The sequence below is a fragment of the Argiope bruennichi genome, chromosome X2 (genome assembly GCF_947563725.1).
Source record: "Argiope bruennichi chromosome X2, qqArgBrue1.1, whole genome shotgun sequence".
NCBI classification, from domain to species: Eukaryota; Metazoa; Arthropoda; class Arachnida; order Araneae; family Araneidae; genus Argiope; species Argiope bruennichi.
In genome coordinates this window covers 64,485,836-64,509,276 of record NC_079163.1, presented here as the reverse complement: position 1 = coordinate 64,509,276, position 23,441 = coordinate 64,485,836, and the positions used below count along the sequence as shown (strand labels likewise).

Genomic DNA, 23,441 nt, shown 5'->3' with positions numbered 1-23,441 from the left:
AATCTCACTTACAATTTCTCCTGAAACAATTTGATGGGCGAGAAAATTTATAAATATAGAATAAATTTCTAGAATTATTGAATCATATATTTTCAATGTGAGTAGTTATAGGTAACATTTATTACAATTAAAATTATATTTATAATTTTTATCTGTTTAAAAATTAAATTTTAATTACAGTTCAACTATTAAGTGAAGGAACATTTCCTTTTAGATAAAAACAGTATCATATTAATTAAAAATATTTACACATTGTTAGTTTTATTTGATAAAAAATAGGTTTCCAGAAATGGAAGCTTGACCTCGTGAATGCTAAGTGAATGTCTTACCGAAATGAACTGTTTGGCCACCCAACACTGGCAGGAATTTACTAATATATAAGTTAGTTAATATATAGTTTGAGGGCCATTTCCTTGAAATTGGCTGACCATTGCGCTTTAATATTTTAATAATTAAATGCCCTAAAGGCATGCAACCGTTATGCTAAATCTCATCCCGCACTTAATTTTCCAACCTGTACTCTCATTTTGTAAGACAAATACAGAGTACGTCATAAATTAGTGCAAACTTCATAAATCCGTTATAAAAGAAATAATGCTCGGAAAATTTTCAGTTTCCGCAAATATGATAGAAATAAATAGAAACTTTCAATTTTTTTCCATGTATTAAAAAATATTCTAAAAGAACCGAAAGAAGGAGCTTAACATGCATTTTATGAAAAAAACACAAATAGACAATGAAACAGATCACAATAAAATGAACAAGTGTATTTTAAAGTAAAAAATGTTCAAAACGACCATCACCACAAACTGTTAGGTAAGTGAGACTCGTCACTACGCCTATTACATCTGAGTGCAGCATGTCGGCATTGATACCACTGATGGCCCATCGAATGGAATCTTTCCTTTCCTTTCCTTGCTTCTTTTTCCAAGCATTACTTCTTTTATTATGAATTTTCGAGCACTAATTTATAATGCACTTTGTATGAGCACAATGTTGAGAGACGTGATTGCTTCTCGTGACTGAAACATTGTACACAACATTGAGAAAAGATGTATTGAGCTTTGGATATTAGTAAATAAGAAAAGTGATTTAGTGGCACAATAGAAGTTGAGTTGCTTTATTACAGCAGAAATCCAAGACTAAAACAATTGAGAAAAAGATAGGTCGAAACAGATTGAGTATCGAATATAATTCATGAATGTGTTAATTTTGAAACTCGCTAACAGCGCTTTTATAAAAGGCAAAAATCTTTAGCTTTACAAATCTCTTATTTGTAGACAAAAAATAATTTTATTTCGTCATACCTGGCTTACATGTAATTTATTCATTTTTTTCTCTTTTCGATATGAATTAACAAATAATAACTTAAAATCCAGGTTGATTTCATATTTGTAATATATTAATGGGAAAAAAGAGGTATAATATGTTAAAAGCATCAAGAAACTCCACAACCGATTCTTGATAACTGATTATAAAAAATTATCTAACTTGAAATGCTATTTTTTAAAATTAATCACACGAATGGATGACGCCGTAAATTAATAGTTCAATAGAAAGAGAAGTTTTGTGTATGATGATCTTGGAAATGACGATCCAGATTTACTGTGTAATGAAATATCTTCAAAAGAAATTTTACTAACCGATTGCTTTCAAGACATTCAGATTTATCTCAGAATTTAAAATACAAACGTGATCGAAAAGCATTTAATGAATTATCAGTTATAATAGTAATTTTTATATATATATCGTTCATTAGTTTTTTTAAAATTTTTAACTGCGTTATGAAAAATGAAATTAATCATTAAGTTACATTATTGCGTTTCAGATGAAAGTTTGGACTCCTAGGGTACATTTTGAGAAAAGCTCATTTATTACCCATACAATGTTTCTTGCGTAACATTGAGATGACCATTGATATACTTTAAAGATAGTTTTGTGAAGTAACCACTCGCATTATATAATATAGTTTATATAATATTAAATAAGTTTTAATCTTTTTTACTGTTTCGACTAACAAATAAAAATTTTAGCTGGAACATCATTTCTTATTTTTTTCTTCTATTATATAAATTTTTGTCTAAAAGCCAAATTAAAATTTAGAAATGCTTATTTTTTAAAGCCATTAGAATCGTGCGTTCAAATTAGATAGCTTTCTCTTATTTTTTTAGTTTTCTAGTTGATTGATTAGTTATAAATGCATGTGTGGAAGAATGATTTCTTTAAAAAAGATTTGTTTACATGCTTGCTTCTCATTGAAAAACATAAATTAATACTTTTCGCTTTATAATATTAAAATATTCTTTCGTTTAGATCTGCCTCTTCATAAAATTTTCTTTGAATTAAGAACTGAGCAAGTAAATATTAATATCAATACAATTTTCGAGATTTTAAGAGGGATTATTTTCATGTATGGTTTATTATACATTATTGAAGGGAATTTTGTCGCTTTGAAATAACTGGAGAACCAACTAACTATGTTAGTAAAACGACTATGCTCAGTACACGATGAGACGCAGCGTTGTCTAGCTATTAATTCCGGAATTAGAATTACGAAAATTATTGGGGAACAACTTTTAGAAATTCACAAATAAAAACCATGCATAATATAATGTCTAAAATGAATATCTATATAGTTCCAAAGGCAACCATTTAGAACGTAATGAGACATTTATATTAAGATTCTAACCTCATTTGCATGTTTTTATTGTTTGATATTACGAAAATATTTTGACGTAGTATCTATAGTTTATACATTATATTTTTGTTTTCATATCCAAGTCTTTATTTTAATTCTTCACCTAGCTTCATTTTCATATATTTTGGACAGCACATACGATTTTTTATCGAATCATTGTTCTCAACTTGACTTTTTTTTTCTACAAAATCGATAATGATCTATAACTTCGTAATTGAATTTTTGGTCTTACAGTTTTTGAGATACTTCTTCACTGCTATGGCTATTGCAATGTACCTCATTTTGTAGGTCATAATTATTTTCCCATACCTAGTCACCAGATTCGTGATTGTAGATGACTCGGTTCATCAATTTTTTTCATTCAGGATTCAGTATTCTTCTTGAAAGAACATAATTCTCAACTTTAAAAATTTAATATTATTATAAAAGTTAATGGATTATGTTACAAATAATCATTCCAGGAATTTCAAGTTTAAAATCACTGAGAAATATTGCCTATATCTTGAATCGCTTAACGACAAACGAATTGATAGAATCTCTGTATCAAAATTATTAAGAACAACTGGACCCTTTCACTAACTTACCAACTCGGTGTATAAGTTTTTAATTAATTGAAAATCAATGTGCCAGTTTTCTTCTGTTATTTCATAAAGTTTACTTCGTAAAAGTTGATAAAAGTGTTTATTTCTCTGAAAATCTAGTTTCTTCTACTCTCTTAAATGGACATTTTATTATTAACCAAGTTGAATTACACGTTTCGAAAGAGAAAATAAACTTAATCCATCTGGTCTGAATTTTTTGCTGCATCGAAAGACTTTCTGGATTCTTGGTAATTCTGTGTCGAGCAACATTCATCAAAATAACAGCTTCTCTTAGCTTGTACCCATCTTAATGGTTACCTCCAGTCTCACTTATCGCGCAAATATACTGTTTCTTCAGACAACTGATTCGTAATTTATTTTCGCGTCTCTTAATTACAAAGAATATGGTGTTGCGTTTGGGATGAGCTACTGAGTAGGTTCCTCCAAAGAAAGCAACATTTATCAAAACGTCAACTCCCTTGCTGGAAAAGAACATCCCAACAGCCGTCACCTCGCAGATCTTTTTTCGCCAACTATAAATACTACAGCTGTCTGGCTGCCTATCAACGAGCAGGGGCTCAATTGTGAGAGAGGTTTATCATTTCTTTATTTACATCGGAGGGATGAAAGGGTGCTAAAAACATGGTTTGTGTTAAATAGAATGAGGCTGATTTCTAGGATCATCCATAAGTTTTCGGTTAATATATTGTTGTCAATTTTTAGTGGCTCCTTCTCTTGAACTGGATTCTTATTCTTTCTTTTTTTAAAAAAAGAGAAGTGTGCAACATATATCAATTTCCTTGTTTACTGAGAATAAAGGGCTTCAAAAAAAATTTAGGGTCATGAATAGTCAATTTGATTGCAACCTATTACTTTTTAATGATTAGTAAATAAAATAGGAAGTAATGCTAAAAAGTGCATAGAAGGTTCAATTTTATGATTTATTAGAGAGGTTTATCATTTCTTTATTTACATCGGAGGGATGAAAGGGTGCTAAAAACATGGTTTGTGTTAAATAGGACGAGGCTGATTTCTAGGATCATCCATAAGTTTTCGTTTAATATATTATTGTTAATTTTTAGTGACTCCTTTTCTTGAACTAGATTCTTATTCTTTCTTTTTTTTTAAAAAAAAAAAAGAGAAGCGTGCAACATATATCATTTTCCTTATTTACTCAGAATAAAGGGCTGCAAAAAAACAAAATTTTAGTGTAATGAATAGTCAATTTAATTGCAACCAATTACTTTTTAATGAGTAGTAAATAAAATAGTAAGTAATGCTAAAAAGTGCATAGAATGTTCAATTTTATGATTTATTAGAGAGGTTTATCATTTCTTTATTTACATCGGAGGGATGAAAGGGTGCTAAAAACATGGTTTGTGTTAAATAGGACGAGGCTGATTTCTAGGATCATCCATAAGTTTTCGTTTAATATATTATTGTTAATTTTTAGTGACTCCTTTTCTTGAACTAGATTCTTATTCTTTCTTTTTTTTTTAAAAAAAAAAGAGAAGCGTGCAACATATATCATTTTCCTTATTTACTCAGAATAAAGGGCTGCAAAAAAACAAAATTTTAGTGTAATGAATAGTCAATTTAATTGCAACCAATTACTTTTTAATGAGTAGTAAATAAAATAGTAAGTAATGCTAAAAAGTGCATAGAATGTTCAATTTTATGATTTATTAGAGAGGTTTATCATTTCTTTATTTACATCGGAGGGATGAAAGGGTGCTAAAAACATGGTTTGTGTTAAATAGGACGAGGCTGATTTCTAGGATCATCCATAAGTTTTCGTTTAATATATTATTGTTAATTTTTAGTGACTCCTTTTCTTGAACTAGGTTCTTATTCTTTCTTTTTTTTTAAAAAAATTTCTTTAAAAAAAAAAAGAGAGAAGAGTGCAACATATATCATTTTCCTTATTTACTCAGAATAAAGGGCTGCAAAAAAACAAAATTTTAGTGTCAGGAATAGTCAATTTCAATTCAACCAATTGCTTTTTAATGGATACTAAATAGAGTAGGAAGTAATGCCAAAAGTGTACTACGATTTATTAAAGGCTCATATTCAGGGTGCTGAAAATGAAATTGGAGGTAAAATAATATAAATCTAGTTAATCTAAAAGAAATTTATTAGAAATCAGTATATTTTCAGAATCATTCAGAGAGAGGTGTTGTTGTCAATCTTATATTATAATTTAATATTCTTAACAGGTGACCAAATGTGTTTTGAAAACCAATAGAATTGGTTTTGATTTCATATTTTAGCTTCTTTTTAATAAATAAAGTAGTGATGCTCATTTATCTTTTTGTTTTTATTCGTAATATACTTACTTATTTTGTTTGTTTATTCGCTTTCACTTATTTAATTTTCTTTTAAAAAGCATTACATGCTCTATTTTTATTGCATGTAAATAACTGATGAAAACGAAAATACGGATCAACCCTATTTTAAAATAGAAAATTGAATTAAGCCGAACTCATTTTTTTAACTGTATCTCCTAAACAACAACACCATCGATTTTTTTTTAAATCTAAATTTTGAATAAATCGATTACTTGTAAAGGGCTTTCTTATATAACTTAGAAATAAGTTATGGATATTTCCCATGCTAATATTTGAAAAAAAATTTAGAATGACTCTTTTTTTGTTTTCATTGCTTTCCGCACGTCAGTCGGAGAACATATAATTTTGATTTTCACAGTTTTTTTGCCCTCAGATGAAAATTCTCTCGCTTAATTTTGCTTTGTTATATGAAACATTTTTAACCATCAGAAAAACGACCATGTAACATTTGCACTACATAACACTATATAACATAAATGTTATATTTGCACTATATAACATTTGCGCAGTCTGGTATTTAGTTTAGATGAGAAAAAGATATTTATCCTAACTATAATGTCTTATTGGAAATTTCTAAATCTAATATTTTTTCTTACGCTTGTCGTAATTCACATTTTTTTAAATTATTGTTATTTAGGAATTTTTTTTGTCTCATAAATTTTTAAATTTCAGTGCATAATGAATTTACCAGGTTTAAAGGTTTGCTTATTAATTTCATCCACATCAATTTGGTCTTTTTCATCTACCATAAGAAAAAAAAATAAACTAGATGTTTCATTTTTTAAATCAATTAAAAAGTAACATTTACTATTTCCTTTCTTGTTTCTTCAATCCGAAAGACAAAATATGCGATTTCATTAAAAATTATAACAAGTTAGACTTGTATATCACAGCTAGGAAGTTGAGTTATTAATGCGCTTGAAATGATATTAAGGTATCAACTTTTAAACAAATAAAATATTTACTATCTTATTTATCTAAATAACTTTCTATAGAAATCGCAATTTTAAGGAATTAATATTTAACTAAAAAAACATTCTAGAGCAAAAAATCTTGCCCCTATCCTGTACAATCAGCATTTAGAATTTTTAGGCCATTTAATTTATCTATTTATTTTCATTAAAAAATGGAACTGACATTGTATATTTGTTGCATATTTATATCAGATGTCATGAAGCAATTGTAAAAAATAATAAAATAAAAACTATTGTGATATAACTCGGGGATATTAAATAAGAGCATAAAAACTATTTTAATTTTATAAAACAGAAATGTTTTTTAAACACTTTCTTTCTAAAATCATTCTTCAGCAGAAAAAATCTGGGCAATTCTTAAAATAAAGAGGGAATTACATAAATATTTAAAACTCTAATTTATTAAAAACAATTTTACAAAACACACTTTTTAGTGTGCTGAATTATAGAATTTTCATTTTAAATATTGTTTACCTTTCAGTTTTCAGTTTTTAATTCATTAGTATAAATATCATTGAATCTTGAAATCAATTTTTTTTCTCAAATTCATTTTCATTAAGAGATCTTTGTTTAGAATAAGAAAAGAATTAAATTGTTCCATTCATTTTTAGTAAATTCTGAAAATATTAAAATAGTTCTTTGTCATCTAGAATACTCGAGTATGCAAAATTTGAAAACTCTAATATCTATATCTATACTTATAATAAAGCTCAATGTGTGTGTGTGTGTGTGTGTGTGTGTGTGTGTGTGTGTGTGTGTGTGTGTGTGTGTGTGTGTGTGTGTTGGCGCTCTACAGGCCAGGTCATTTGACATACAGCTATCAAATTTGGTACATGTATACCTTAGAGGTCGGGAATGTGCACCTGGGGTCCCTTTTTTTTGAAATTTAATTAGAATTTTAATTATTAATTAAAAACTAACTTTCCCGCCAAAAAAATCTTCCATTTTCCCCACCGCCAACTTTTCCGCCAAAAAAATCTTCCATTTTCGCCACCGCCAAATGAGTAAGGCTTCCGGGGTTTTTTTCTCCCAACAGTAATGAGGCTAGGGTTAGTATTTTTCGGAGGATTATTTCAAACGATTCTGTTTATTTTCTTAATGTTTGATGCATTTAAAATTAAACATTGTTAATGAATCAAGCTTTCAGATTCATTCCGAAGTACTTTTGAATTAAAATAAAACAGAATAAAGGAAATTAAAAATTTCTAATCCGCATAGCGTTACCCCAACTGGCGTAGAAAAAAAATCACGTATTTGCGTTACGTAACTGGCGTTGAAAATTCACGCATGCGCTTTGTGTTCTGAATTCCGCATTGTGTTGACGAATTATTATCAACCGATGTGGACTGGATTTAAATTTTTTTTAGGTTCGTTGCATGTTTTTGTAATTAAAATGTATTTATGTTAGTTATATATTTTTTGTATATGCTTATAGTTTTAAGTGCATCGTTTTTTAAGTAGTTTTTTTAAAACCTGTTTTAAACCGTCTATTTTAAATGATTCGTTTCATTTTCTTTGTGTTTGATGCATTTAAAAGTAAACATTGTTAATGAATCGATCTGCTCATGATGAATCTAAGAAAATTTTGTTGAAAAATTCTTGAGATAATACGTAAATTGAAAAGGATATTCTTTAGTGCCCATAAAGTTTAAACGCTGAGTGACTCTATTTTCATTAATCAGATTATAAAAAAATTCTTTGTTTCAGTAAAAAATATTATTATATTAATTGCAGATTAATTCTTTCCACTTTAATTTAAAACATAAATTCTACGGGTGTTAACAGAAAATTAGAGAGATACATATTACGTTATGACTGAAGGCCTTTATAATATTATGAGTGAATTATATGACTATCAAAATTTGAAGTTTTAAAATATTTTGATGAAGAAGCTATTAAAGTAGGAATTGCATAAAATATTTAAATATAAAAATTTTAACGAGCATTAAGATTGGCGAACCGGCTGGTCGACAAATTCTTGAGATATTACATAAATTAAGAAAGATATTTTTTAGTTCCCATAAGGTTTAAATGCTCAGTGACTCTGTTTTCGTTAATCATGTTATTAAAAAAATGAACATTTATTGACGAACACGAACACACTGATATTCACCGTTACTCTGATTAGATAATATAAAATCTGAATAGATAAACATAAACGTGTAAACAGCTGTGCGCCGGTTTCTATGGCAACACAGCTGGAAAGGGAAAAGAAGTTTCCGAAGAAAATTCACGCATGCGCATTGTTCTGATTGTTGTCATGACAACCACTTTCAACAGACGATTTAAATTATTTTTAGGTGAGTTACATGCTTTTGTAAGTAAATTGTATTTATGTTAGTTATATATTTTTTGTATATGCTTATAGTTTTAAGTACATCGTTTTTTAAGTAGTTTTTTTTAAACCTGTTTTCAATGATTTAAATTATTTTTAGGTTAGTTGCATGCTTTTGTAATTAAATTGTATTTATGTTAGTTATATATTTTTTTGTATATGCTTATAGTTTTAAGTACATCGTTTTTTAAGTAGTTTTTTTAAACCTGTTTTAGACCGATTATTTTAAACGATTCATTTTATTTTCTTAGTGTTTGATGCATTTAAAAGTAAACATTGTTCATTAATCGATCTGTTCATGATGAATCTGCGAAAATTTTGTTGACAAATTCTTGAGATATTACATAAATTAAGAAAGATATTCTTTAGTGCCCATAAAGTTTAAACGCTCAGTGACTCTATTATCAGTAATCATATTATTAAAAAAAATGCTTTGTTTCAGTAAAAAATATTATTATATTAATTGCAGATGAATCATTTACACTTTAATTTAAAGCATAAATTCTACGAGGGGTAACAGAAAATTAGAGAGATACATATCACGTTATGATTGAAGGCCTTTATAATATTATGAGTGAATTATATGACTATCAAAATTTGAAGTTTTAAAATAGTTTGCTGAAGAATCTATTAAAGTTGGAATTGCATAAAATATTTAATTATTAAAATTTTAACGAACATTAAGATTGGCGAACCGGCTGATCGCCAAAGGCGGCTAGTACTTATAATAAAGCTCAATGTGTGTGTGTGTGTGTGTGTGTTGGCGCTCTACAGGCCAGGTCATTTGACATACAGCTATCAAATTTGGTACATGTATACCTTAGAGGTCGGGAATGTGCACCTGGGGTCCCTTTTTTTAAAATTTTAATTAGAATTTTAATTATTAATTAAAAACTAACTTTCCCGCCAAAAAAATCTTCCATTTTCCCCACCGCCAACTTTTCCGCCAAAAAAATCTTCCATTTTCCCCCACCGCCAACTTCAATTTTTTTTCTCCCAACAGAAATGAGGCTAGGGTTAACATTTTTCGGCGGATTATTTCAAACGATTCTGTTTATTTTCTTAATGTTTTATGCATTTAAAATTAAACATTGTTAATTAATCCATGTTTCAGATTCATTCTGAAGTACTTTTGAATTAAAATAACACAGAATAAAGGAAATTAAAAATGTATAATCTGCATAGCGTTACCCCAACTGGCGTAGAAAAATTCACGCATATGCGTTACCGGAGCTGGCGAAGAAAATTCACGCATGCGCATTCTGACTGTTACCATGACAACCGTTATCAAAGGTTGATTTAAATTATTTTTAGGTTAGTTGCATGCTTTTGTAAGTAAATTGTATTTATGTTATATATTTTTTGTATATGCTTATAGTTTTAAGTACATCGTTTTTTAATTAGATTTTTTTAATCTGTTTTCAATGATTTAAATTATTTTTAGGTTAGTTGCATGCTTTTGTAATTAAATTGTATTGATGTTAGTTATATATTTTTTTCTATATACTTATAGTTTTAAGTACATCGTTTTTAAAGTAGTTTTTTAAACCTGTTTTCGACTGATTATTTTAAACGATTCATTTTATTTTCTTAAAGTTTGAGGCATTTAAAATTAAACATTGTTAATAAATCGATCTGTTCATGATGAATCTGAGAAAATTTTGTTGACAAATTCTTGAGATATTACATAACTTAAGAAAGATATTCTTTAGTGCCCATAAAGTTTAAACGCTCAGTGACTCTATTATCAGTAATCATATTATTAAAAAAATGCTTTGTTTCAGTAAAAAATATTGTATTAATTGCAGTTTAGTCATTTCCATTTTAATTTTAAGCATAAATTCTTCCGGAACTAATAGAAAATTAGAGAGATACATATTATGTTATGGCTGAAGGACTTTATATTATTATGAGTGAATTACATGACTATCAAAATTTGAAGCTTTAAAATATTTGATGAAGAAGCTATTAAAGTAGGAATTACATAAAATATTTAATTATTAAAATTTTAACGAGCATTAAGATTGGCGAACCGGCTGGTCGCCAAAGGCGGCTAGTATTAGTAAAAGAAATGACTAATAGTAAAATTTGCTAAAATAATAAAATGATATATAATATGTATAATAGTATACAAAAATAATATGCTTTTATAATAAAATTTGAAATAATAAATTAATAAAATTAATTAATTAAAATGTGTAAAAGATTTACTTTTCCTTGAAAAAAATGTCCCCCTCCAAAAAAATTCAAATATTACTATCAACGCATTTTATTTCTGTGGTCGTGTTTTTTAGAGCCTAATGTTGAGTAGATTGTATAATCTTATCCGAATGCTCCAACAAAGCTATTGAGTTCAACGCTGAGTTTCTGAGCAACTCATTATTTAAAATATTGAAAGGAGAAATGTGAATGAGAAATTGGCGGATACGCAAGCGAGTTTTAGTTTGATAGCGTTGTGCATATCTTTGATGATGGAACATGCTTTTAACTGGAGATATTGAAGCAAGCGAGTTTTAGTTTGATAGTGTTGTACATATCTTTGATGATGGGACATGCTTTTAACTAGAGATATTGGTGCAGGGCCTTGTGATGGCCATTTGCAATTAATCATAGTATCCGTATTATTATTCATTTCGATCATTTTGCGCCATTAAAATCCAATCAATCAATCATTTCGATCACTTAGGGTTACTTTTTTATATTTTCTCTCATCTCGTATTGAATCCTGTCGTAAATGATACATTAAAATAGCTATAATTCAGATGTCATTGCATTCTGATAAATACTGATTTTCAATAATTACTCTTTCAAAACTGAATTATTGAGTACTTGATTACTAGATTTTTAATGTTATTTAAGCACAGGAGGTTATAAGTAATCAAAAATGATTTAATGCATTATATTTTGATTAAATTAATGTTCCATCGATTACAATTTTGAAGTATTACTTGAAAAACAGATTTGGAAAAATCACTGTTTTCAAAAAGTTTCCTCAATTTAAACCCCTAATGTAACTGATTTTTTAGAAATCTACTTATTTAATATGGGGCAAGAAATACTAAATATATTTTTTCGGATATTTATGCAATAAAATTTTTGCTTGATAATTTTATAGTTTTTTTGCACTTTAGTTGACTTGTATTTTTCTGCTTTTATTTTGTTAATTCTGTTAATAGGAGCAGAATACGTAATATTTTTCTCCATCTACTTGCCATCCTCATGTGCTTCATTTCTAAGCTCTTTCTGGGTTAAATCAATTTCCTGTACCTATGCAATACCTAACTTTCAAAATAATTTCAACTACTATTTTGAAATGATAAATTTCTAGTTTCATCTGGATCATTTCAACACTTCGGCGAATTTTTGAGCTATGAGCCCAGATTCTAACCTCTAGGTGGCAGAATTTCGATCGTGATGATCGCGGTTTCGACAATAGATTCCACGAAGGCAACTTTATGTACACCTAATCCTTGTTAAATCTGCCAAGAGCCAAATTTCCTTTCTAAAACTGAATGAATTTCAAAGAGAAGATTGTCGTGTTTAAATTTGTTTTACCAATTTATTATCATCCGAAAGATTTACTAGTGCTTTTTTGTACAACTAAACGGAAAAGGCATTGTTTAGTGAAAAAAACTATCATCCATTAAATTTGACGCCGAGGGTAAAACATCCCCATTTGATGTTGAAGCTTGGAGAAACGCGCAGGCTCAGTTATCCTCCTTATCATTAGGCTATTGTTCAAAATTACGAGGTCAGTACAGTAAATTAATAACTAAAATTAGTCCTTACGTAGAGTCCTTAAATTAGTCCTTACGTAGCTTCAAAAAGGGGCATCAATATAACTGGAATTTTTTAAAAATGATAAGTCTAGGTGCATGCAGATGAGAGGAAATTAGCAGTCTTTCGAATATCAAGAAATCAGATAAAAAAAACACTTCTGAAATTTGCTAATAATCATAGTATTTCATCGCTTTATCAGGGCCGCGGTGGCCTGGTGGTAAGTTCTGGGATTCGAAACCGGAGTGTTTAATGCTCGCAAGCCGATTCCGCAGAAAAACCGTCATGTAAGCGGTTCTGGTGCACGCTACATCCGTCGTGTCTAAACGTTCTCCTGCTGGCGTAGAAGCGTGGAGAGCGGGTGCCCAGTCAGATGTCGTCTGACCGTGGCTCAAAATTGCGATGTCCGTCCGAAAGTCTCTGTAGTGATACTTTAAAACGGAAAGCTAGTACAGCTAAACTTTGTTTTCTTTTTAATTGATTTGAAGATTAAGTTATCTTTGGCTTAGCATTTACTCTCTTTATTATTTTTTTTTTATTTATTTATCATTCGCCCATCATCTCTTTTATTTTTAATTTATTTATTGAAACACATTCAATTTTCAAAAGAATTAATAGAGAACTATTTTCAATTCACTACTTTCTAACTGGAAGTTTCGGAAAGCTGCTGGTAATAGTGTTTAAAGTAACGAGATTAAGATCCTATCTCCAATCGCTTCCACTCATCTTTTTGGAGGAAAGAAATTCAGAGGGAGAAACAAAAATAGGAGAGAGAAAAGAAACTGAAGTTAAAGAAGTTGAGTTTACTGAAGGAGGGATGGAATCCAAGCGCGAAAACCTTCAATTGGAGGCATCCCATCTTCATTGCTTATCTCTTCCCGAGTATCGCCTTGTCGTGCATCATTTTACACTCTGCGTGAAGCTCCCTTTACGTAAAAGATGCCGCATTTCTTCTCGTTCAAGGTGTTTGAGCGCGCTCAGAGAAAAAAAAAAAAAAAGAGGAAATGAACTTGTTGAAAGGCAGTTTGCATTCACAAACCGAAACATCTTTTATTGTTTTAAAGCATAGAATAACCAGTGACTGCAGGATTACTGACTCTTCGAATGAGTCTAAATTCTGATTCTTTTCCAAATGGAATATGAGATTTTTTTCACAAAAGATAAAAATATAAACCTACATGAAGTTTCTTTGTTTTTCTAGTTATTGAGATCAAGTAACAATTTTGGGTGAAGGAAGAAGGAAATTCACCGCCTAAAATGATACTTTCATAGATTTTATCGTTTTCGGTTTTAACATCTTTTTTGAAGAGGATGGATTTTAATATATTAAAGTACATAGTGTCGTGTCTCTCGCAGTTTCCCATTTGAATTTCTTAAATTGGAACTATCGTCATTTCGAATTAATAAAAGCTAATGTGTTTCGTCTTTTAGTTGTGGGAAAGAATCAACTTTTCTTTTGAAGAGCACTCGGAATTTCTTGCGAAATCTTTCCAAATCGTTGAAGGGTTAATATCTATGAGGTTTGAGACTCTTAGTAAATTTTGTTTTAAAATATAGAGTTGGAAATATTTTGCCAAATTTCTATTTCGAGAAATTGGAACTTTTATTTCAACACAGTGTCAACACTGACTATGTGTTAGTAAAAATGGTGATTCATTCTCAGGAACTCCTAATTTTTCTAACACATTTGAAAAATTTTTATATTTTAGTTATATAGAATGAGTTACTGAAAACCACATTTTCCTGTTAAAGATGTCCCTGATTTACAAACTGGATATCATATTTTCCCTTAAATATCAGAAATCATAACCTTCATAATTTTTCCTAACAGTCTTGCCATATTTAAAATTGCCAGTTACACTTAGTATATATCCAGTTCAATGTTATGATAAACCAGTTTAATCATGAAATTAGAAAGTAAAGTATATGGACAAATGTCTTCAAAGGTAGCACTTCATATGTATGATTCGTTGTCGTCGATTCAATTTTGTAGTACGAAACTCAAGCATGCGTCGTCAACTGTTTTGGATTTCGGGTGTAGCAGTAGTTGCTAACTTCACAGTAGTCACAAGCTGACCACCTAGAAGCGTGTGAAAGATAAGCGCTGCATTCCCAGATCACCTGATGTGTTACCATTGGATATTTTTTCTTAAGGCTTTATTGGAACTATTGTGAACCATCAAAAAGTTTGCAGTTACTAAATACTTTACAAGCATATCGCCATTTCTGTTTCTGGAGAGCCAGTAATTGCGCTGTCATTGAACTTCATGCACTTACAATGGAACTTGACAATTTTTCCACTTTAATGCAAATGAAATTTATAACCAATCAACTTTATTCTTTCGGTATCAGTTACTTTTGGAAACATACTGGCTGCCCCATGACTTGCCTATAATTCACACTTGTTATCTAATTAGATGACCGTTTCTCTATTACAGTTAAAATATAACAAAGAAGAGGTTATCAATTAGACAAATGATCCGAGTCACGAGTGTAAACTATGGCAGGGAACGTGTTATTCCGGCCATGCTATTGTGAATGTTGAATCAAATATAAATGAATAATATTTTTTACAATTAGGATTTATTTACAATCTATCACTATGCATACACCAAACACAAGTGGAATGCAGACACTGTGCTTGAATAACAGCCGCTTTAAATTAAGAATGAGCGGGTATGGTTTGTAATATTGTCAAGATCTAGCATATTTTGTTACATAACGACCGTACTTAAAGTATTCGAGACAAAAAAAAAAAGTCGTTGCTTTCAATTTTTTCTTCTTTTTTCTCATACCATAATTCTTAACTGTCATCTATTTTGTTGCGGTTACAATTTCAAATGTCTCCAATTAATGCTTGATTTAATATTAGAATTGCAAGGAGTAAATGCTGGGTAATACGTATAATAAATGAAATGTATAATAATGTATATTATTAAATATAAATTTTTGTACTAAAAAATTTGGGTCGTTTCTGAAAATAATACATTCTTTGGATATATAACTCTGTTTTTTGAGTAAAGAGTAAGTATTAAATATTATTTCAAATTTCATTCTGGAATCATGGGCGAGAAGTATTCAAATGTCCTAAATGTTAGAATAATACAATGAAAATAATTTTGTAAATGTTCGGAAGCTATATTGCCTGTAATCACATTAAAATCCCGTAAATTCAGTTGAAACCTTTTTTGGAATTTTTTAAACCTTTTTCTAAAATTCCAAATTCTAGATCAAACGAGCTAATGCTGGATGAATCAGTTAAGCAAGCTAAACAGGAAAAAGAATTCAAAATATTCAACTCTTTAGTTTCATTCTGCAATATAATATAATTTCTTCATTGATTATAGAAATATATCGATGTTAATTTCGATAAATTTTTAAAAATCATTTCCCATAGTTAAAAATATTAGTAGAAATAATTAATATTTCTTTAAGATACTTGCCCATTTGAAAGTCTCTTGTTTCGTTAAATCTATTTCGTCTTTTATTTTCTCTCTTTCAGTCATCAATTTCTCATATCGCGTTTCTCGCACTTCCAGTGTCAGAAATTTGTGTGACACATTTCTCTCTATAACAGGGCTTGAAGGTATTGTGAAGAATTCCATTATTGCATTTAAAAATTCTGATATTTGAGTGAAATCGGAGTTCAGCTATTTTAACGTCCCGTTTTAAAGCAGCACAGGGGCTATTTTGGGACGAACCTCGTAATTTTGAACCACGGACAGATAACGAGGACGACGCCTGAGCTGTCACCCCCTCTCCAAGCTTCTGAACCATGCCGGTGGGGGGGGGGGGCGTTTGGCGTTCTTGACACGAATCTATCGATTTTTATGAACAAGACGGACGTTCATCCGATTAGTTTAGTTTAGTTATATTAACATCCTGTTTTAAAGCAACACTAGCGCTATTTTGGGACGGACCTCGTAATTTTGAGACGTGGTTAGATGACGAGGACTACACCTGAGCTGGAACCCCCTCTGTAAACTTCAAACCCACATGATTTTCATCCGAATCCGCCATTGTGGCAAGTCCCATCAATTAGTCCTTTCCTTTTTTAAAAACTCTTGCTTGGATTTAAATGCTTTTTGCAGAAACATTCCCCTTTATTATTAATAGAAATATCCCTTTTATTTTCTCAAATAAAACTATAAAAAAGCTAAGTGCACACATCCTCCATTTAACACCCTTTGCGCGCGCAGGTGTATGCGATTTCTTGGCACTGTATACAAACCGTTTGACTTAAGAGTTTCCATATATGGACGAAATTGGAGTCTGGGAAAATATATTTTAGAATTGCTTTTTCTTTTTCTTTTTTTTTTTTTTTTTTGAAATTGTAAATTGAATTTTAAGCTATTGAAAACTATTGAGATTCTATATATCTCTGTGATAATTTCCGAAAATATTTAAATATTTTAATTCAAATGATTGTTTTTAATGATATCCAATTGATTATTGTGATTTTTTTCCCCCTAAATTTCCTGAATTTTTTAAAAACTTTTTTTTTTGTATATTTTTCCAAAATACATTTTCAATGTCCTTTTAAAATTCAAACTTTGTTTACAGCAAAACTTTTATAGAATGAATTTCTTAAAGTTAAGGAAAGGGAGAAAAACTATGTTTATTATTTACTCAGTTTACATTCAGAATAAGAAAGCGAATGACAGTAAGTGACAGCAGCACCAAATACAACATGCCAATAGAAGAAAGATTATTCAAGCAATTAAGTTTTTAATGGCATTGTGATGTCATGAGAACTGAATGCATTAGAAAGGGTGACGTGCACAATAAACAAAACAGTTGTAAGGCTGTTCTCAAATAAAACGCTTAAAAATACTTTGTTGAATTATTTCATGAATGTCGAATTATGGATAACAGATTTGATTGATAAAAATACACCAAAATTCCAGGCAAACTAGATAGATGCCAAAGGTAATTAGTCAAATTAGGTAATGAGAATTGAATAAATTAAATTGTGTAATTATGCAGAATGACTGAACACACCAACTAAAAAATGATACACTTGTTATTTTTCTTTCAGTTTTTTTACTATACACAAATAACTATTGTAAAATAATACGTTACAAAACATAAGTAAAGAACTGAAATATTTTTGCAATTTCACATGTCACCTTATAATATTATTTGACCTGATTTGACTAAGACTATTCCAATTCTTTTGCATAGATTCAGGTGACCTTCATCCTTGCTCATTCTCAGCAGCCAGGCAGACACACTCTGCTTTATTATTAGTAGAGATATCCCGAAGAAAACTATGAAAATTATATTTAATAACAACAGCTTTACGAAAATGTTATAAAGCAGCTATTTTTAAAAAATAACATAATACGAGGGTTGAAGATACATTATACTTACTAATTTGAAGTGATTAGTTTACAGTCTTTATTCCTTTTTACAAATCGTTTCTTTACTTATTTTTTCTTTTAAGGGGAAGTTCTTTCTCAAAAATGTATAATTTGGAAAGACATCTGAAGTTTTAGGATTAACGCGGGCATTCAAAGAAATTTTTGATGTAAGTGAGCATATTTTTCCAAAATGCTCAAAAAGTATTTGATATCTCATGTCACCTGTAAAGATAAAATGGATTTTAGTTGGTGTTTTTTTCACATAACTTATGAAAAGGAGAAATTTTACATTGAGCCCAAAATCTTCGCGATCCCCTAGAGCACTTGGACCACAGTGCTAAGTTCACTAATACCTTTGCTCACCAAATAGCAATCTACAAAGGGAAAGAAAAAACAATACAAATTCTGTCAAAATAAAAAGCACATCCATCAAGCCATGAGCAACCGCAAGAATTTACTGTCCGTGAGAGGAAACAAAAGTAAAGAAATCAATTACATTTTTGCAACATTTGGCAGTAAATGGACACTATAAAAACAAGCAGGAACTCGTCTTGCCTCACTGCCAATTGGATCTATGCCAGGCAGTTCCTCCTTACACAGAAATGAAATTTAATAAAAAAATCTTTTGCCAGATGCGTCGTCAATAGTACCTGAAAAGATCGATAGGACACATATGAAGCCAAACATCTATATCATCAGAAAACGGGGTCCTACATCAGACTGATGGATAACACATGATTGTTCATAAGAACAATCGACGCTCACTGCAACTGAAGGCATTTCGCTCCCTTCGGACAGATCAGTTGGTTCGACTTGAGTCATTTTCAACTCCAAAACCTGAAAAAAAAACCAAAGATTTGTATGGAAATATTTTACTTCCGGCAATAGCATATTATTATTTTTAATTTTATCAAAAAAACCTAAGCAGCTGATAGGAATGCACACAAGGTGTTTTTTTTGTTTTTTTCTAAACTCTACAATTTTATACGGCATCTTTCCTTGAATAATTCAAGTGCCAGAAGAAGTTTAATTATTTATCGATGAGATTAACAGTGTCTGCTGGCAAGATAAGTAAATTAATAAGCCACTTTATTGAATACTAGTTGCCTTTAGTGACTTGCTGGTTTCCCAGGAACATTGGTTATGTTTAATTTCAATTAAATTTCTTGTGCATAATTTAAGTTCATGATTCCCTCGACAAAGTATTTTTAAAGATCAAATTATGATGAATATTAAAGATATGTTATTTGAAGAGCCTTGCACCTGTTCTCTTTATTATGTATATGATCCATTCTATTGTAGTCAAGTAACATGCTATTGTAGTACTATTAAAAACGTAACTGTTCTGTTCATCTATCTTTTACTTTCGTAATACTGTAGCTTCGTTTTCCCATTCCTCATGTGAACTACACAGATGTTAAACAGAATCCTTCTTCTGTTGTTTATGTCAGTGGAAGAAATTCACGCTATTCAATATTTAATGAAACAATGAAAACGGTTGAAATTTCATTGAACCCTTGATATTTATGCAGAATTGTTAAAAAACTGTCAAAATTCAATAAAAACTACACAATAATTAAATTTGTATCAGGGCAATTTTAATGGTGTAAAAATTAGTTTTGTGCAATAAATTTTCGGAGTTATCGCAGAAAAACACAAAATCTTTTTAACTCTGGAAAAAGTAGGAGCAGTTATTTTGACTTCCTTTTCAGATGAACCAAAACACTACTTTTTTTTGTTAAAACAAGTTTATATAATATATTTTGTTATTAAACTTTACATGTGCGTTCTATTTTCTCCTTTGGTATGCCATCAAAGTGGTACCATTATTTTATTAATTTTGTTTGCCAGTAATTCTCCGCTTTTTGAATTCTAATTATTTAGATAATTTATATCTCATAGTAATCTTTACTCCTTAGAATCTTGCCTAATTTTAATTGCTTTACAAAGTTTCATATTAAATGTTTTCCAGCGGTTTTATCAATGAATTTGTAATTTTGTAATTTTTTCTAAATATGGAAAGGCATTCATCAAGTATTTTGATTGAACATAAGCTTCTATCCTAAATTTAATTTTGAGTTTATCCAGTTTTTGCTGCCTATAGTAAATAAACAAAGTATCTTTCCTTCGAGTAATTGCTCATCCATATTTATGTTTAAACTTGTTCTATAATAAAACAAAAAAATTTCATTAATGAATGTTCCTCTATCATTAGAGTAAAGAGAGTTGCCCTTTCTCGCGGCAAGATCCAAGCTACCAAAATGTCAGCCTAAATTATTTCCTCATAACTGTAATACCCTACAGAACCAACGAACCACGCTCTTACAAAGGAAATCAAAACCACAAGACCCAGACAGAAGCTACAGATTTCTGATTCTACAATGTTTGTTTATACATATCGTATAGATATTTGCAATGTTTTTTATCGACTTTTTCCTTCTTTTTTTTTCCTTCTCTTCAATTAGTAAGCTCTATATAGTTTACTAACAGCTAACAGCCTCAAAAATGTAAAGAGGTTGCGTTTGTAAACATCAAAATTTCACTGTAAGTTCAACCCATTACCAGCGGTACGTTAGCATCATTTCTGACCACCCGCATCCATTCATATCCTGCGTCCATTCCAACGGACGTGGACAATTCCAGCAAGATAAAGCGTCACTCCACATATCTACAGTAGCTACCGAGTGGCTTGAAGACACTCTTCTGAATTTCGTTCCCCTTCTTGGCCACCTATTTCCCCTGACATGAACATTATCGAGCATATCTGGGATATTTTGCAACACATTGTCCTTAGGAGATCTCCACCGCCTTGTACTCCCACGGCTTTGTGGACTGCCCTGCAGGAATCGTGGTGTGAACTGTCTATAGAATATCTTCACAAATTAGTTGAATCCATACCACGCCGTGTTGTTCTATTTCTGTTTGTTCGTGGGGGCTGTACACGATATTAGATTGGTATACCAGTTTTTCTGGCATTTCAATGTACATTGCGATGGATATCTTAAGAATACAGCTGATACAAATTAAAACAATCTAAACTTCATGAATATAATTCAAATTAATATATTTTTCTCAAAACTTAAAAACCCCATTTCATGATTTTCTTATTCCGTGGATGAAATCGTATTTTACATATATTATCATTATTTGCAATATTATTAATGAAAGAGAAAATTATATCAATTTTAGTAATTCTGAGATATTAATGATAGTTTGTTTAAAGTGCTAATTTCTATTACAGGTTAAAATCTGGTTCCAAAACAGGAGGACGAAGTGGAAGAAATTGGAGAACATATCAAACGCAGAAGCCGCTGAACACAAGCACGCACCGGACAAATCTGGTTCGGGTACCAAAGGAAAAAGCAGCAAATCCTCTAAAAATTCCACTAAAATTAACTCAAACACAGTAGCACATCCGAATACGGAATCCAGTGCTACTCCAACAAATATTGAGAACAGCATCCACCCGATACCTTTGACTAACTGTCGTACATCCAACACAGAATTAAGCATCGGGTTATCTCTAGACGCAATGGACCTCAAATCTTGTTCGAACAGAGAAATATCTGAAGATAGTTATGTTCCGATAGTCGGAAAAACAGAAGCGATGTCCATAGAAAGGATCCAGCATGAGCAAGAGAGAAGCTCGTCTGAATCGATGCAAAAGCCTTTGAGTAGTCCTAGTCAAGAAAGAAGAACGGATTATCCCTTCCTGCACAGTCAAACAAAAGAGGACACTTTCTCTCAGCCGAACTCTCCATGCAACGGACAACATTTACAACTCAATTGTACTGACCAAAGGGTGGAAGAAACAAACCAGCAGTGATATTGCTGATCTTTCCTATTCTACTTATGAAGAAAGTGACCTATTCGTCCACTTGTTTAGCATTTCAGTCCATGAGTGCTTATTGAATTCATAATGGCATTTTGCTTCTTCGACTTTCTTGTTTTTGATCTGCTTTTAGGCATTTTCACACTATGATTTCAGACTCTTTAATTATCCTCTCTTTTAATTGACGATTAATAACAAACCCTTTTGATTGTTTTATCAAACTAACTAATAAATATTGAGCAAAAACGAGGTACAAAATTTCTTGCATATAAATAAATTTTAATTTAAAGTCTGATGTTGATTATAGTTTTTTTTTATTTATTTGTTATTTAAATCTTCAGCTTTCTTTAGTAATTAGAGTATTTATATAATCTTCGATAATTTAATAATTTCTCAATGATATTTTCAAAACAAACTTTATCGCATAATTGTACAAGAGATTTAGTTTCATTCATAGCAAATTAAACACCAATTTATACAAATGTAAAATACTATATAATTTGTTAACATTATTTTCTCTTACTGAAATGGATTCTTGATTACTTACAAGTGGAAGAGTACTTCAATTATTAGACAAAAGACAGAGAATATGAACAATGTGTATCTTCCAGATGAGAATGGAATAACATTGCCAAAATTCGGTTATCTAGGTGAGACCTCGAATATAATAATTATTAAAATTATTGTTTTTCACAAGATGATCAGACTAATTATCGTATTAACATGTGTATAACACTGTTATAAGGCGTTAATTTTAAATCAAGATGTTAAAGCAGAAGCATTGTAGCATTCCTTTTCCTCGTCATTTCTTCAAATGAATTTTAATTTATATCATTTGATGCATTTCTGCATCAATATCAGTTGCAATTTGAAGAAAATTGTTTAACAGGTGACTTTGACACTCGAAAAATATTTATTTAAAAGCCAAACGAGTGAACGATTTCAAGCTTTCTTATAAATGTGTCATTTTCTTTCAATGGATAAAAACAGGTACTCTATAGACTTAGAATATATTTCTACGTTTTTAAAAGACCGAAATTTATCTGATGTATTTGAGTTTTAGCAGCGCTTTTCAGGGGTCTTCAGCCTTAAAAACGTTGTCGCTTTTTCTGCTTTGAAAGCTGTACTGAAGGTCAGAGTAATGTATATCCGTCACAAGGCCTCTTTATTTCTGTGTTCAGTGTTTGTTGTGTCTTAAAAAGGTAAAGATATCATATACATTGTTACTGTTGCTTACTAGATGTCCCTTCTATATTCATTTTGTTTGTAAACTAAAGTTCCCTCAAGGGAATTTGGTTCCAAAAATAAAATCGATTTGGTAATTTCTCTGTGTTTTTTGTTTACTTCTTTGTTTCAGATATGAAATTATCTTTAGCATTGGGTTGCATGGATTTAAAACGCCAATTCCTTATTTTCTGCTCTCTTGTTGGCTATTCTAAGTTGTCATGAGATAAATCTGATATTATCTTAAATCATGCAAATAAGGCTTATTTGTTTGTTTGTTTTTTAAATAAAGTTGTTTATTGACGAATT

The 23,441-nt window shown here is 30.2% G+C and overlaps 1 protein-coding gene across 2 annotated transcripts in view; it reads left to right on the top strand.

Annotated features, from left to right (window-relative positions):
• LOC129960942 (homeobox protein Hox-B5a-like) overlaps positions 1 to 23,184 on the top strand; it is a 162,897-nt gene extending 139,713 nt beyond the window's left edge. For both annotated transcript variants that reach the window (XM_056074698.1, XM_056074697.1), the window contains exon 3: positions 21,318 to 23,184. In XM_056074698.1, coding sequence (XP_055930673.1) covers positions 21,318 to 21,902 — 585 coding nt within the window. In that variant the 3' untranslated portion in view covers positions 21,903 to 23,184. The remainder of the gene's footprint in view (positions 1 to 21,317) is intronic.
• The last annotated feature ends 257 nt before the right edge of the window (positions 23,185 to 23,441 follow it).